The 16912-nt window shown below is 41.1% G+C and overlaps 1 protein-coding gene across 1 annotated transcript in view; it reads right to left on the bottom strand.

Annotated features, from left to right (window-relative positions):
* Positions 1-50: 50 nt before the first annotated feature.
* Positions 51-16912, bottom strand: part of Rad54l (RAD54 like) — a 32814-nt gene continuing 15952 nt past the window's right edge. The window contains exons 10-19 of the mRNA XM_027937715.2: positions 13827-13977; positions 9299-9425; positions 8059-8133; positions 7608-7738; positions 6935-7045; positions 6537-6660; positions 6094-6172; positions 5382-5561; positions 367-530; positions 51-274 (exon numbers count right to left, since the gene is read on the bottom strand). Coding sequence (XP_027793516.1) covers positions 64-274; positions 367-530; positions 5382-5561; positions 6094-6172; positions 6537-6660; positions 6935-7045; positions 7608-7738; positions 8059-8133; positions 9299-9425; positions 13827-13977 — 1353 coding nt within the window. The 3' untranslated portion in view covers positions 51-63. The remainder of the gene's footprint in view (positions 275-366; positions 531-5381; positions 5562-6093; positions 6173-6536; positions 6661-6934; positions 7046-7607; positions 7739-8058; positions 8134-9298; positions 9426-13826; positions 13978-16912) is intronic.

Below are 16912 nucleotides of genomic sequence, written 5' to 3'. Positions count from 1 at the left end.
GGGGCAGGTAGCCCCTTTTCCCTGTACCCTTCTGCTAACAGCTACACTCAGACCCGCTGGTTATCAGCAGAGCCCCCGCTGCTCCTCATGGGAACGCTGGTGGAAGACGAAGGTGATGGCAGTGGAGGCAGCATCCCAGGCAGCCTGGAGTACCTCATCCTGGAGCCCCCGCTTATCAGTGCTATGGTTCCACTGGGCCAGGTCTGAAGTGCAGTCAGAACCATCAGGGGGTGGCCAGACCTGGCGTCTGTTGACACAACGGCGGCAGTGCAGCCTAGGGTCAGAGGACAGAGCTGTGGTCACTACAGACCCCATTTCTATGCTGAGCAGGTAGCTGAGAGATAATAGTGAGGGCAGTCAACCCACCTGTCATGTGTATCACTGAGGCTAGCCTCATCCAGGGTAAAGAGCTCCTTCAACTCGCCCAGAGAGAAGTGCCGCTCTACATCCTGTTCTTCATCCACTACACAGCTGCTCAGTGCCTTCTTGTGGCTCTGCCGCTGGAAGATCTTCTCCTCAATGGTTCCTGCCTGGGAGAATAGAGTGCAAGGGATATAGGGCTCAGTCATCGCCATACAGAGGGAGCAGGGAAACTCAAAAGAGTTGAAACTAAGGCCACTCAAAAGAAGGAGAGGGGAATGAAAAGTACAAATCCTGGAGTAGCCTCTTTGCTTAGCTGGGTCCCACTTTCCCAGTCTTACGCTTTTTTTTTTTTTGGTGGTACTCGGAATTGAACCCAGGGGCACTCTACCACTAAGCTACATCCCTAGCTCTATTACTTGTTATTTTAACAGAGGCTCTCACTAAGCAGCCCAAGCTTCCTGCCCCCAGACTCTCAGGTCACTGGGGTTATAGGTGTGCACCATGCACCCAGCTCTAGGCTATCTCCTAGAAACCTGACTTGTGTACATTTATTCACCCAGGTTACTTTCTCTACCAGTACAGGATCTCAGGGCCTGGCTAAATCCCTTTAGGTTGACAGCAGCTTTAGATCTTTACACCAAGCCAGACTCATTTATTCAATAATTATGGTTTGAGTATCTATTTCATGTCAGGCTTTGCATTAACAAGACACAAAGAATCAAATATGATCCCTATCCTTGAATTAGGACTAGTGGAAAAGAGAGACATATGAGCTAAATCTTGAAAATGAATAGACAGTTTGCAAGTGTAGAGAGAAGCAAAAGCATTTATTTGTACCATAGGAACAAAGGCATAAACCAGGCCTAGTGGAAGATTATGAAGGGTTCAGTTACTTAAGAGACTGAGGTGGGAAGATCATTTGGGCCAAGGAGTTTGAGGACAGCTTTGACAACACAGTGAGGTCCTGTCTCAAAACAAAAATTTAATTTGGGCTGACTAGAAGATTGTGAAGAGTAATAATAACGGGCTGGGAAATTCAGCAGAAGCCATATTAGAAAACCTTGGATACTAAAATGAAGGGATTGGCTTTTTTTTTTTTTTTTTTTTGATTGAACCCAGAGGTGCTTTACCACTAAGCCACATCCCCAGTACTTTTTGAGACAGGGTCTTACTAAGTTGCTGAGGCTGGGCTCAAATTTGCAATCCTCTTGCTTTAGCTTCCCAAGTTGCTAGCATGCACTACCGCAACCACCTTGGCATTGTCTTAAATGAAAAACAAATTTATAATTTTTAAAAAATTTATTCTAGAAGCAGTATGTGAAGAATGGGTCAGGATGGGACAAAAGGTGACTATGACCTTAGCAGAAGACAAAGAGGAAATTGAGAAGTCAATAACTGGTAGGAGCCCAGCTGTCTTTAAGACAGAAAAATAGTTCCATAAGATGATTTCCAGGCTTGAATAATGAGAATATTAAATGATAAAATTCAGAAAAGTAGGACTGGGGTTGTGGAGCACTTGCCTTGCACGTGTGAGGCACTGGGTTCGATCCTCAGCACCACATAAAAACAAAACAAAATAAAGGTATTGTATCCATCTACAACTAAAAAAACAATTTTTTAAATTCAGAAGAGTAATGAGTTTAGTCATAAAGTACTCATAAGTGGACAGTTGTTGGGTGTAGCTCAATGGTACAGCACTTGCCTAGTATACAGAAGGCCTGGATTCAATTCCCAGCACTACCAAAAAAATAGTGTGGGGGGGGATTCAAGTGGAAATGTAGATTTAATAATAGAAATATGGGTCTGAAGCTCAGGTAAGAGATCTGGGTTAAGGTTTACCAATCTAATGAGTATATAACTGGAGAGGATAAGAGAATCAGAGTGGAGTTTCCAAGACAAGAAAAGAAAATGGGGTGAGGTAGAACCCAGGACATTCCATGTGCTAGGCAAGTGATCAACTGAGCTACTTCACAGCACCTCTCGAGGGAATTTTAGAAAGGCTTAGTGTTAGTGACAAGAATCACAAGGAAAAAAAACTCAAAAGAGTGCCCTATGTAGGGCTGGGGATGTGGCTTGGTGCTTACCTTGCATGTGCAATCTCTGGGTTCAATCCCTACCACCAGGGAAAAAAAATAAAGAGTCCTCTATTTTGGCAATTAGGAAGCTTGTAGTACATTTGAAGGCTGGTATAAGAAGTCTGATGACCAAGATGATGAGAGGTGAAGAAGTTCATTTAATGCTTTGGAAATGTTTGAAGTAAACAAATGGAAAGCACTCCAGAATTGTGGTTAAAATAAGACAGAGGGAGCCAGGCACGGTGACACATGCACACCTGTAATCCCAATGGTTTGGGAGGCTGAGTCAGGAGGATCACAAGTTTAAGGCCAGACTTAGCAACTTCGTGAGGCCGTAAGCAATGTAGCAAGATACTATCTCAAAAAGGGGCTGAGGATAGTGGGGATATGATTCAGTGGTTATGCGTCCAGGTATTCAACTCCCAGTATCAAAAAAAAAAAAAAAAAAATTGAAAATTTGTTTTTAAAAAAGGTAGGAGCTGGGCTGGGGTTGTAGCTCAGCAGTAGAGTGCTTGCCTAGCATATATATGCGAGGCCCTGGGTTGGGTCCTCAGTACTACATAAAAATAAATAAATAAATAAGATATTATGTCCAACTACAACTAAAAAAAATATTAAAAATAAACCATTTAAAAAAAAGTGGGAACTTTCTGGAGAGAGCCTGCCTGTAATCCTAGTGGTGGTGCTTGCCTATAATCCCAGTGGCTAGGGAGGCTGAGGCAGGAAGATAATAATGAGTTCAAAGCCAGCCTCAGCAATGGTGAGGTGCCAAGCAACTCAGTGAGACCTGTCTCTAAATAAAATACAAAACAGGGCTGGGGATGTGGCTCAGTGGCCAAGTGCCCCTGAGCTCAATCCCCAGTACCAAAAGGGTAAAAAAAAAAATGAGGGAGCTAGCTGGACTCAGCGGCACATACCTGTAAGAGGCAGGAGGTTCCAAGTTTGAGGTCAGCCCCAGCAACTTAACAAGGCCCAAAGCAACTTAGTGAAACCCTGTGTCAAGGGGCTGAGGCTGTGGCTCAGTGGCAGAGCACTTGTGTAAGGCACTGGGTTCAATCCTTAGCACCACATACAAAAATAAAGGCATGCTGCCCATCTACAACTACAAAAAAATTTTTAAAAAATAAAAAAAAAAATGAAACCCTGTGTCAAAATAAAAATTAAAAAGGACGGGGTGTAGCTCCATGGTAAAGCACCACTGGGTGCAATTCCCCAAAAAATGGCAACTATTTGAGCATGTTTATAGGCTTTGGGGGGAAAAAAAATTGAACAACTAAGAACTGAGCATGATGGCACAGGCCTATAATCCCAGTGACTCAGGAGGATTCCAAATTAGAGGCCAGCCTGGATAACTTAGTAAGACCTTGTTTCAAAATAAAAAATAATAATAATAATAAAATGCACCCCTGGGTTCAATCCCCAACACCAACCAAAAAAAAAAGGAAAGAAGGAAGGAAAGGATGAGAAGAAGGGTTTAACAGCAGCAGAGCTAGAAGGGTGAATTCCAAAGAAGAAGGGAATCTTTCTCTGGCATAGGAAGGGAAATACCAGGTATAGAGATTTATAGAAAAGAGGTAAACGAATTCATGCCTAGTAGTTTACGTTCTCTCTGTAAAGATAGCCCTCTCTACAGAAAGAGACAGGTAGGGAAGTGGTAAAGGCTTGAAATGGTCATTGAAAGAAATAAAATGGCTCAGCCAAAAAGGATAACATGAATTTTTTTAATATTTATTTTTTAGTTTTCGGTGGACACAACATCTTTGTTTGTATGTGGTGCTGAGGATCGAACCCGGGCCGCATGCATGCCAGGCGAGCGTGCTACCGCTTGAGCCACATCCTCAGCCCAAGATAACATGAATTTATGATAGTACCAACCTGTAAATGCAAAATATAGTTGAGGTGGAAGCTGAGAATAGCTAAAATGATCCAAGTGAAATGAATGTTGGGAAGGGTAGCTGATAGGACACACAGGAATAGGCTGAATAAAAAAAAGGAAGCCAAGCCAAACTGACTGGGAGTGGACATGAGAGGTTCTCTTACTGTATTATAAGGAAGGAAAAGCTGGAAGGTCAGGAGGTGAAAGTAGGATGAGAGTAATTAAGGCCTTAGGAGAAATTAGATGAGGGGGAGTTGAGTCATTAGAGATGAAGTCAAAGAAACATGAATGCCAGAATGCTGGAAAACTGCATAGTCCTCAAAGTTGGACAGGATGATTGCTAGATTTGGGAAAGAAACAAAGACAACTAATATTCAAAATCATTGCTAAATTAGGAACATAGCAAAGGTTAGATGACTGTAGCAAGGAAGAAAAGACTACCCTTTGTCAAATCAGACAACATGAGCTGCAAAAGAGGAACTATGGGACAGACTCAAGGTGGTAACTGAAAATGCCATAACAGCTTCTTAACCCAAGGGACATGAGGGAATGAGAAGACTTAGAAGGCAAACAACACAATAGGAATTGGCTATGAAAGAAAATAGATGCCCTGCACAAAGGATGTTCTGAACAAGCATCCAAAAAGCGTAATAAGAACCACTTGGAAGCCAGGTATGGTGGCACACATCTGTAATCCTCATGACTAGGGAGGCTGAGGCAGGAGGATCACAAGTTTGAAGACACTCTGAGCAACTTAGCAAGACCCTAAGCAACTTAGATCCTGTCTCAAAAATGTTTAAAAAAGGGTTAGAGATGTGGCTCAGTAGTAAAGCACCCCTGGGTTCAATCCCCAACACCAAAAGAAAAAAAAAAGGCGAGGGGGTGGGGGGGATTGGATAGAGAGAGGGGAAAGGAGAACAGGAATACAGGGCTCAAGGCTAGGCCTATAGAATAGCACTGATAGAAGTGTCTATTTCAAAGAGGGACAATAAGAAACAATTTAAAATGGGTTTTGAAGATTTTGTTCCATGATCCACCCCCACAGTGACCACCATCACCATTCTTACAGACAGCAGGCGATAAATATAGCAGGTCTTCTTTTGACCATCACGCCAGACCCTGGCCATGGCTTGTTCATCATTGGCTGGATTCCAGTCAGGGTCAAACATGATCAGCCGGTTAGCCCCAATGAGATTGAGGCCACAGCCTCCAGCTTTGCTGCTCAGCATGAAGACAAAATCAGGGCTCTGGAAAAAAAGAAAGCAGGGGAGCAAAAATCTCTTATAGCCTAAACTGGGATCCTCCTCATCCCAGCCACTCTCATGCTACTTCTACTCATACTCAGTTGTGATAACCCATACTTTGCCTGCCAACTAGCCAATTTCCCAGTCTACAAAACCAGTTTCCAGCGCAGAAATGACCAACAAGCCTAACCCTCACCCCCATATCCCGCCCCCAAACAAAACCCAAAACATAAAAACTTGATGTAGTCAGGCATGGTGGCACACACCTGTAGTTCCAGCAACTCAGGAGTCTGAGGCAGGAGGATCACAAATCCAAAGACAGCCTCAGCAATTTAGAGACACTCTGTTGCAAAATTTTAAAAAAAGGCTGGAGATATGGCTCGGTGATTTAGCAATCTTGGGTTCAATACCCAGTACCAAAAAAGAAAAAAGAAAAGAAAAACTCTGACTGTAGAGCCCATTTACATCTTCTCTATCAAGTGTTAATTCTGATGTTACTGCACTGGTGGTGTGGGGGCAGGGGCTATGCATTTACCGATGGACAGTTGAAGCGCTCCACAACCTTGGCTCGCTTCTTAATGGACATTGTGCCATCCAGGCGGACATACAAGTACCTGAAGAGAGATCCAAAGATCAAAACCAAGAGGAAAGGAGGGCCCCCTTTGGAGCCATGGCCCCTGAAGGGTCCACCAAACCATGCGTGAGGCTGCTCATGTCATAGCTTTTTGGTATTCCCAAAGAGAAGGGCAGGGAGCTAAGGGTCAGGACTCTGACCTGTGGGAATACCTGAAGGACCAGTGGGGGGATTCTGCTTAGACATGGAGCTAGAGCCATTACAACAATAAGAAAAGAGATATATTCATGGAAGTCCTTCATGTACCAACATCTTGAACCATACCCACCAATCAGAATACCTAATTTTTCTAGAAGGTGGTGAGGAAGCACATCCCTTGCCAGCCTATTTAGGATCCTCCTTACCTTCGAACCCGACAGAGCTTCTCAAAGAGATCCAATGTCTGGGTATAATTGGATACCAGCACTACTTTGTCACTGCTGCGGCTTCGTGTCACTGCCAGAATATAATCGAGGACCAGCATCTTACCTGGAATAAACAGCAACCATCAGTCCCCCCACTGGCCATCCCAATGGACCAAGATTCTTGCTTTTTTTTTTTTTTTTTTTTTTTAATTTTTTATGGTGCTAGGGATCAAACCCAGGGACTTGTGCATGCTAGGCAAGCACTCTACCACTGAGCTACATTCCCAGCCCATATTCTTTATCCTGCCTTGAGACAGGATGGCTCCAGCAAAGATAATTTCCCACTCTCCTTCCACTGCTCTTCCTGGAAAGGTCCATATACTGGCAGAAAAGCTTACCTGACAGCTGTGGCTCTAGAGCCTTGGAGCTATAACCAGGGGGGAAGATGTCCAAGGCACCCTCAAAACCATCCTCCTCTTCCACACACTTATCATATATGAGAGCTGGATCTGAAAAACCAACAAAACAAAAACTCCACACCACAATACAGCTACTTTGCTTTCTGAAGTTTCTACTTAAGAGCTCACTAGAATGCCCTTTAAATGCCCAACCTAGGAGGCCTTTTTCAGCAGCACTCACTCAGTCTCCACCTCCCAGTTCCAACAGGGTGCAGCCAGTAAAATCTGGGACCATGGATGAATAATTTCGCTCCCTAGTGTGTTCTCCCAACAAGAAGGGAGCTATACCAGAGCTCTCTAAGACATGGAGCTTTATCATTTTTCCGAATGCCTAACATTTTATATGAACATGTGTGTGCAAGTGCTCACACAGTCTTGTACAACAAGAATCAAGCATTAGCTGGGCACAGAATAAGCTATATTTTCCAAAGCAATGGGTCTAGCTTATTAGAGTCCACAATGAGGGTTCATGCCTTGGGGAGGTTTGGAATCACAAGTGCTATAGGCTGCTATGGGGTCTCTAGACAATTTTACAGAAAAGTTACTGGACTATCTATGGGAGCCTCTCTCCATTGCTCACTATACAGAAGATCAGGGCAAGGGCTCAACTCACGATTACAAAGCTTCTTCAGAGTGGTGATAGAAGAAAGGGAAGACACACTCATCTTGCCCTCACGCAACTCTTCTGCTGGCTTGGCCTGTCTCAGAAACCTCTTGTATAACTCAGTCTGAAGGGGTGTCAGCCTAAATAAAAAGGCAACTGGGTCAGTAGCGAAAAAGTGGACCAGCCAGGAGCATTGATACACTCCTATAATCAGAGGCTTGGGACACTGAGACAGGAGGATCTCAAGTTCAAGGCCAGTCTCAGCAACTTAGCAAGGCACTAAGAAACAATCTGTCTTAAAATAAAACATAAAAAGGGCTGAGAATGTAGCTCAGTGGTGAAGTGCCTCAGGGTTTGATCCTACATTTCTGTCCCCTAAGGATATCTTCAGACCCAGCCCTGCTTCAGAAGCTAAACTTTCATTTTCACTCACGCTACAACCTTCAGTTGATTTCAGTACCTGCAACAAACCACTTGCTCAATCTTTACAGGCAGATATTTAGAAAGGATATCAGAGGTCCTCCGTATCAGGCACCTAGTAAAAACCGAAAAAAAAGACAAAAGGCTTGTAAAAACAACCATGCTGGAATAAAAGCTACCATCCAGAGGACCAAGACTGACTCTTTTTTTTTTTTTAAAGAGTGAGTGAGAGAGAGAGAGGGAGAGAGAAAGAGAGAAAGAGAAAATTTTTTAATATTTATTTTTTAGTTCTCGGCGGACACAACATCTTTGTTTGTATGTGGTGCTGAGGATCGAACCCGGGCCGCATGCATGCCAGGTGAGCGCGCTACCACTTGAGCCACATCCCCAGCCCCAAGACTGACTCTTTTAAAGTAGTATACAATGCCAAGGACCCATCGGCCCTTTGGTAAAGATATCTCTATCAGGGTCTCAGTCATGGGAACAGAGACCTTCCAAATAGCCAACCTTACAGTAACAACTCTCTCTTCCCATTAACAGGTTGGCTTCTCTCAAGAAAAGGCTGAGGTCTTCCATTGAGCCTAGGGCTCTCTCAGGGAAAGCAAACTTCAAACCAAGTCTTTAGGGGGGTTTCTGTCCGAATTTGCCTACATGTCTGCCAAGCTTATGATAGCTCAGGGTAGACCATGGAGGATAGGGAGGCACCTAAGAACACCCTGATTCTCCTCCCTACTATCTAAAATTAGTAAGCAGATGTAACCAGGGCATTAGGAAAAGCAGAAAGACTATTTAACCCCATCAATTGTGCATACCTACAACAGAGGAGCCAGAATGCACCTGCCTGCACAGAATGTGGACACATGGAATAAGACGACCTCTTAGCTTGGGAGCTGCCTTTGAAGAATAGGTAACCTTCAGATCTACTCCTAAATATCAAAGAACAACTACGGAGCCTGGGAAGAGAAAGCTTCTGATATACTAATAATATACCAGGGGATATTTCGTTCAGGAAGTCCAGCTACATCAGAGAAGATTTTCATCAGTGGATTAGTAAACAGACTAAAACCAGACTATAGATACTATAGATTCTGGGCTAAAGAGAAAATAGAAACTTGAACTGCAAAACTCCATCATTTATTCAGTAGTCATAGTCATGGCACAGATCCCACCCCTTCCCTAGAATCACAGCCTTTGAGGGCTCTAATCAGACCAGGTCCCCAAAAGGGTTGGCCTCAGATGGCATGAGAAGCAATTCGGATGACCTCGCTTGGGGTTGTTACCTATTCACAATGCTGATAAGCTCTCTCAGTCGCTCCTCCCCTAGCTGCTTGTCTGCTTCACTTGCAGCTGCATCTCGACTCTTCAAAATTGGCATCTCAAAATGTTTCTTGAATTCATGGGCAGTCCCTAACACATGAGAAAAGAGAAAATTAAAGTACATGTGAAGGGCTGGGGTTGTGGCTCAGTGGTAAAGCGCTTGCCGAATATGTGTGGGGTACTGGGTTTGATTCTTAGCACCACATATAAATAAATAAATAAATAAATATCCATTGACAACTAAAAAATATTTTTTAAAAAGTACATGTGATAAAATGATTTTCCCACTGCCAGCAGCAACAAACCACATTATCACAGACCAGCCAAAGCTGAACAAAATATAGGCAATTTCTATTTAATGAATAAGAGATCCCAAAGCAGTAAAGATTTGAAAGGCCAAACAGTGAAACAGTAAAGCCCAAATATATAATTAATTAAAGTAAGTATAAATAGACTAAGCTTTGTCCAATTAAAAGATTAGGCCCAACTCTCTTTAAAAGCATAACTAAATGTTGTTTTCAATAGATGAAGTAGCATATAGACTTAATGAAGTACTGATATATGCTACGAAATGGAGGAAACTTGAAAACATTATGCTAATAGAAATAAGCCAAACACAAGGCTGGGGCTGTAGCTCAGTGGTAGAGCATTTGCCTAGCACAAGTGAAGCACTAGGTTCGATCTTTAGCACCACAAATAGATAGATAGATAGATAGATAGATAGATAGATAGATAGATAGATAGATAAAATAAAGGTATTGTGTCCATCTACACCTAAAAATATTTAATAGAAAAGAAGCCAAACACAAAAGGTCACATATGAAAACATTTATATGAAATACACAGAAAGGCAAATTCAGAAACAGAAAGCAGATTGGTGGGTGCCAAGTTTTGGAGGAGGGCAAATAGGAACTGTTTAATGAGTTTAAATTTTCCCTTTTGGTGATGAAAATTTATGGAACTAGATAAGGGTGGTGGTGGCACAACGATGTGAATGTACTAAATGCCACTGAACTATACAATTCACTATGGCTAATTTTTTATTATTTGAATTTCACCTCAAAAAATTTATAGAATTCAACACTCATTTGTGATTAAAAAAACAAAACAAAACAAAAAACTCCTAGGAAATTAATAATAGGGAAAAAAAGTCCTTAATCAGAAGGCAGCAAGGAAGGGAGGGAGAGGATGGAGGGAGCAGGGAAGAGAAAGAGGAAAGACACAGGCTAGCAGACAGGCTTTCTTTTTCCCCCTAGATCAGGAATGAGATTTTCTAACAGTACTTCTATCCAGCATTGTACATGTGAAGGGCTGGGGTTGTGGCTCAGTGGTAAAACACTTGCCAAATATGTGTTGGGTACTGGGTTTACTTCTTAGCACCGCATTAAAAAAAAGAAAGAATAAAAGCTGTAATTAATGCATAAAACGGAAATGAAAAGCCAAAGAATTAGGATAAAAGACATAAATTATTATTTGCAGATGACATGATTTTGTATGTAGAGAAATCCAAAAAAAATTATGCTGGGCCAGGTGTGGGAGCACACCTATAATCCCAACTTCTTGGGAGGATGAGGCTAGAAGATTACAAGTTTAAGGCCAGCCTGCACAACTTAGTGAGATTCTTTCTCAAAATTGAACACAAAAAGGTATGGGGATATAATTAGAAGTAAAAGTAGCCCTGGGTTCAATCCCCAATATAGCTGGAAAACATACATTAAAACTCACATTAATCCAGACATATTAAGAAATAGTAATTAAAGCAGAAAAATACTAACAGAAGCAGACTAATGTAACAGAATAAAGTTCACAAATAGATTAACACAGATGGACATCTGATTTATGAAGAAGGTAGTACTGTAATGCAATGCATAAAGAACAGTCTTTTCAATGGTGCTGGGCTAACTAAATATCCTTATGGAAAAAGATTAATCTTAATTCTCACATTATATTACATATAAAAACTAATTTAAGGGGCTGGGTTGTGGCTCAGTGATAGAGCACTTGCCTAGCATATGTGGGTTCGATTCTCAGCACCACATATAAATCAATAAAGTCTATTGACTAAAAAAAATAAACTAATTTAAGATAAATTATAGACTTTAATGTAAGGTAAAATAATAAAACATCTTCCAACACCTTTTCATAAAAAATATTCCACAAACTAGGAATAGAAGCTAACTTCCTCAATCTAATAATAGACATCTTCATTAAAACAGAGTAAATCTTGGGATATAGCAATTTCACTCCTAGGTAAACACTTAAAGAAGTGAAAATATATCCAAGTAGAAATTTGTAAATGAATGTCTATAGTAGCATTGTTTACAACAGCCAAAAGGTGGAAAGGTAGAAACAACACAAATGTCTATCAACTGATGATCAAATAAACAAAATGTTTAAAAATAGGGGGGAAAAAAAAAATCAGCCATGGGTTAGGGTTGTGGCTCAGTAGTAGAGCATTTGCCTAGCATGTGTGAGGCATTGGGTTCAATTATCAGCACACCACATATAAATAAATAAAATAGAGGTCCATCAACAACTAAAAAAAAAAAAAAAAAAAGTCACAAAACTTTTTTTTATAAAAAGTGTTTACTTCACAAAACAGGGATGATCTCAGGGGCAGTGATACAGGCCTATAATCCCAGTGACTAAGGAGGCTAAGGCAGGAGGATCCTAAATTCAAGGCCAACCTTGGCAACTTAATGAGATACTGCCTCAAAATACTAAATTTTTGAAAGAGGCAGAATTGTAGCTCATTGGTAGAGTACGTCTGAGGTTCAAGGCTCAGTAATGTTTTTTAAAAAAAAAGAGAGAATGGTCTCTAAATGATCAATGAACATATTGAAAGAAGTGACTTTCTTGATTAGACGAATGCAATGAGCTAGGACCCATCAGAGTAACTAAAATTTTAAAGTAATAAATATTGGTAATATTGGTGATATAAGATTGGCAAACTGGTGGGCTGGGGTTGTGGCACAGTGGTAGAGCACTTGCCTAGTATGTGTGAGGCACTGGGTTTGATTCTCAGCACCACATATAAATAAAGATCCATTGACAACTAAACAATATTAAAAAAAAAAAAAAAAGATTAGCAAACTATAACCACAGCTAGCCATCGACCATCTATTTCTATAAAGTTTCATTAAATATAGTCATGACCATTCATTTACATATTATTTATAGATGCTTCTATACTACAACAAAAGAGTTAAGTACCTATGACAGAGAAAGATGACTTATGAATCTAAAATTCTATCTAGTCAATGAAGACAAAGTTTATTGACCCCTGATGTAGACGCAATGGAATTTTCATATACAACTGTTACAATCAGGAAAACTGGAGTATATAGATGAGCAGAATATACAACCTAGTGATTCCACTCTTAGGACAAAGAAATACATACTTGCCAAACAGAAATAAATACCAGGCTGAAGTACAGACATGTATAAGAATGTCCACAGCATCACTATTTAAAAGAATAAAAACCTAGAAACCACTGGGCACCATGGCGCACACCTAAAATCCCAGTGGCTCAGAGACTGAGGCAGGAGGATTGTGAGTTCAAAGCCTGCCTCAGCAAAAATGAGGCGCTAAGCAATTCAGTGAGACCCTGTATCTAAAAAAAAAAATAGAAAATAGGGCTGGGGATGTGGCTCAGTGGCCCTTAGTTTAATCCCCAGTACATCTCCCCACCCCCACAAAAAATGGGGCAGGGGGCTGGGGATTTAGCTCACTGGTAAAATGCCCTGGATTCAATCCCCAGTATGGGGGCGGGGGAGGGGAACAAATCTAATCCATAGTGTCAGAAAGTATTTACTTCTAGGTGAAAGAAGATAATGACTAGAACAAGGGGGCTGGTATGGTAGTAACTGATCAGGTAATGGTTACACAAATATGTTCACATTATGGCAATCTTGCTACTCAGCAATTCTCCACATAATGGGCCTCTCCAGAGGACTGGCAAGATGGAGACGCAGTAACCTTTCCACAAATATCTATATGCAAGAATTGCCCAAATAATATTGGCCAGGGACTGGGGGAAGGAATGATTGAAGAGTTATTATTTAAAGGCTAGAATGTCAGTTTTGTAAAATGAACAAATTCTAAAGAAGAACAGTGATGATTGTTGTAAAACAATGCAAATTTACTTAATAACACTGAACTATACATTTAAAAATGATTTTTTAAAAAAGAAGAAACTATTCAAGACAGAGTAGTTTGCTGAGGTCAAAGGTCTAATTATAAGGAAGGTAGGGTGTGAGGAGCAAAAATGCCCTATATATCATCCCTGCTGCTTTTACAGAGAAAGAAATGGCCAAAGTGGGTCTTGCTGGGTTGTCTAGCAGAGCCAAGACCTTCCAGTGGCTTTGCTGCTTCCTGACTTCCTCTAAGATTCCCTAGTCTAACTAACTAGCATTCTCTCCTTAATTTGAGTTACACTCCCAGGACAAGAAAAAGCTCCTCTCCATTATGACACAAGGCTGGATTCTTACCCAGGATGCCCGAATTAACAAAATGTACCAAGCTGAAATATTCAAGCAGATCATTCTGGATGGGGGTCCCAGAGATGAGCACCCGTCGACTGGTGTTCAAGCTATTCAGAGCCTGGTAAGTCTGATTTTCAGAGTTCTTGAGTCTGTGTCCCTGAAAGAGAATTTTCACTCAGGGTATATAATGTTGCATCCCTAAATGGTATAAAAGTCTTATGTAAACAGGAAAATAGGAGTCACAAACATGACAGATCCTGAGACCTTGGAAACTAGGCAGAGAATAGCGCAAGAGTTGGTTCAACCACTTGCTTGGGGAAAAATATCAAACTCAAGAGAGAGACCTTTAGTTTCCAGACCAGTGCTACACCCATAAAACAAGGATTCCCTCTGTTCCCTCCCAACCCTTTCCCTACCCAATCTCCAGTCTTGGCAGCTCACCTACCCACTTTAGAGATCATGTGGCCACATTGTAGATCCTTGCTTTCTGGAATTCCTCATTCCCTAACAGTCCAACAAACTCAGAATCTTCTGAGCCAAATATCTTCTGTATTAGCCTCCTGGCCTTGACTGGACCATCAGTGCTAAAGGAACTTGACTAGACTCCTTCTACCAGAATCTACATAGCTAGTATATCTAAAGAGCCTCCCTTCACACCTCTTCCCTAGCTCTCATTCTCCCTGTACCCTAGCCACACACACACTTAACTTCTATTTTAGGCCTTTTTTTTTTCAGTTGTCAATGGATCTTTTATTTTATTTTATTTATTTATTTAAATATTTATTTTTTAGTTGTAGTTGGACAATACCTTTATTTATTTTTAATTTTTTTTGGGGGGGTAGCTGTAGATGGATAGAATGCCTTTATTTTATTTGTTTATTTTTATGTGGTGCTGAGGATGGAACCCAGTGCCTCACGCATGCTAGGCAAGCGCTCTGCCACTGAGCTATATTCCCAGTCCACAATACCTTTATTTTATTTGTTTATTTTTATGTGATGCTGAGGATCGAACCCAGAGCCTCACATGCGCTAGGCAAGCACTCTACTGCTGAACCACAACCCCAGCCCCTATTTATTTATTTATGTGTAGCACTGAGGATTTATTTACTCATTCATTCATTCATTCATTCCTTTATGTGCAGCACTGAGCATCAGATCCAGGGCCTCACACATGCCAGGCAAGTGCTCTATCACTAAGCCACAACTCCAAAGAAATGCATACTTGCCCAACAGAAATAAATACAGGCTCAAGTATGGATGGGCTGTCCCTTTGTGCCTCATTGACTTCTACCAGAATCTACATAGCTAGTATATCTAAAGAGCCACTTCTAGAAAATGATAAAGAAACCTACTACCTTCCCTTCTTCTCCAAGAAACATATGGGCAAGATCAGGTCTGTGCCTTTTCTATGTTCAGCTCCCACTCCATGCTAAGCAAATCACACATAACTCAATGACTAGTGAAAAAATGCACAAACACCTCTGGTCATCTTTTGACAATGCAATTGAATGTACATCCTCCACTGATTCCCAATTATAGGGTCAAGTCCAAGATCTTTAGGCTCATTAGTTCAACATTCAAAGCCCTAATTATTAATTAGGCTCCAGCTAAATTCTTTGATAATCTCCACAACTTGTCATAGTCCAGGAAGACTTGCCTCCTCAGCACACCCTTGCTGGATTTCCCTAGATCTTTGTCAATGCCACTTCTCTGCCTAGAGCTTTCCCCAAAAGACACATTCCTCAAATGTCAACTCCTATGCAAAGCCTTCTTCAATGACTCAAGACTACTGGTTTCTCCCATCTTTGTGTTCCTATGGAACTATATACACATTGACGCTACTATTTAGTGAAACTTTTAATGTGCCAGGCACTGTCTTTAAGAACTTTACCTATATTTTCTCTTTTGGAGGCACTGGGAATTGAACCTAAGGGCACTTTACCACTGAGCTATATTCCCAGTCCTTTTTAATTTTTTATTTTGAGACAGGGTCTTTTTTTTTTTAATATTTTAAGTTGTAGATGAACATACAATCTTTGTTTATTAATTTATTTTTTATATGGTGCTGAGGATCAAACCAGTGCCTCACACATGCTAGGCAAGCACTCTGCCACTCAGCTACAGCCCTAGCCCCTTGAGACAGGACCTTGCTAAGTTGCTTAGAGCCTTGCTAGATTGCAGTTCCTCCTGCTTCAGCCTCCTAAATTGCTGGGGTTATAGGCAGGCACTACAATGCCCAGTTTGATTCTTCTTTTCTAAAAGCAAAAAATTTACCTAGATTAAATATTACCACTTCTATCTCTTTGAAATATGACTCCTATTAAGTATCATCCATGTATTTTATGTGTTTCCCCAGCATCTTTAACCTGGCTGGCTCTGTGTGAGTAAAGTAAATGGATCTGAATGAGGCACAAAGGGACAGCCCATCCATACCTGAGCCAAGCTTTTGATTGATTCCATGGCTTCTGACTGAGGATCAGGATTCTTTTTTTTTTTAACAAAAAGAGAACCAAGTATACTAGAGAAGTGTCAGCTAGAAGGAAGCCACTGTGCACATTGGGAACATGAAAGCATGGGATATCAACCCTTCCCTTTCCAGGGTCTAAAAGGAAAAACTGTCTCCTGGAACAAGATGACCATTTTTTAGGACTTTGGCTTCCTTAAGTATCTGATAATTTGACAAAAGCGGACAAAAAGGTAAATGAATAAGGACTGCAGTGTGGCAAGAAGAAATATGGTCTCTTGTACTCTGCAGTCAGCTCTTAAAACAGGACAGAGTGATGAAGAAAGAGAACAATAAAGAATGGAAAAAAAATGGGCTGGGGTTATTACAACGATTGCCTAGCATGTGTGAAGCACTAGATTTGATCCTCAGCACCACATAAAATTAAATAAACAAAATAAAGCTATTGTGTCCATCTACAACTAAAAAAAAAAAAAAGAATAGAAAAAATTAAGATGAGCCAGGTATAGTGTCACACAACTATAATCCCAGTGACTCAGGAGACTGAGGCAGAAGTTCGAGGCCAGCCTCAGCAACTTAATGGAACCTGCCTTAAAAGCAAAAAATTAAAAAGGGCTTGGGAGGTAGC

Source organism: Marmota flaviventris, chromosome 10, assembly GCF_047511675.1.
Source record: "Marmota flaviventris isolate mMarFla1 chromosome 10, mMarFla1.hap1, whole genome shotgun sequence".
Lineage (NCBI taxonomy): Eukaryota > Metazoa > Chordata > Mammalia > Rodentia > Sciuridae > Marmota > Marmota flaviventris.
Note: the sequence above shows the minus strand (reverse complement) of the source record. Positions and strands in the feature narration are given on the sequence as shown.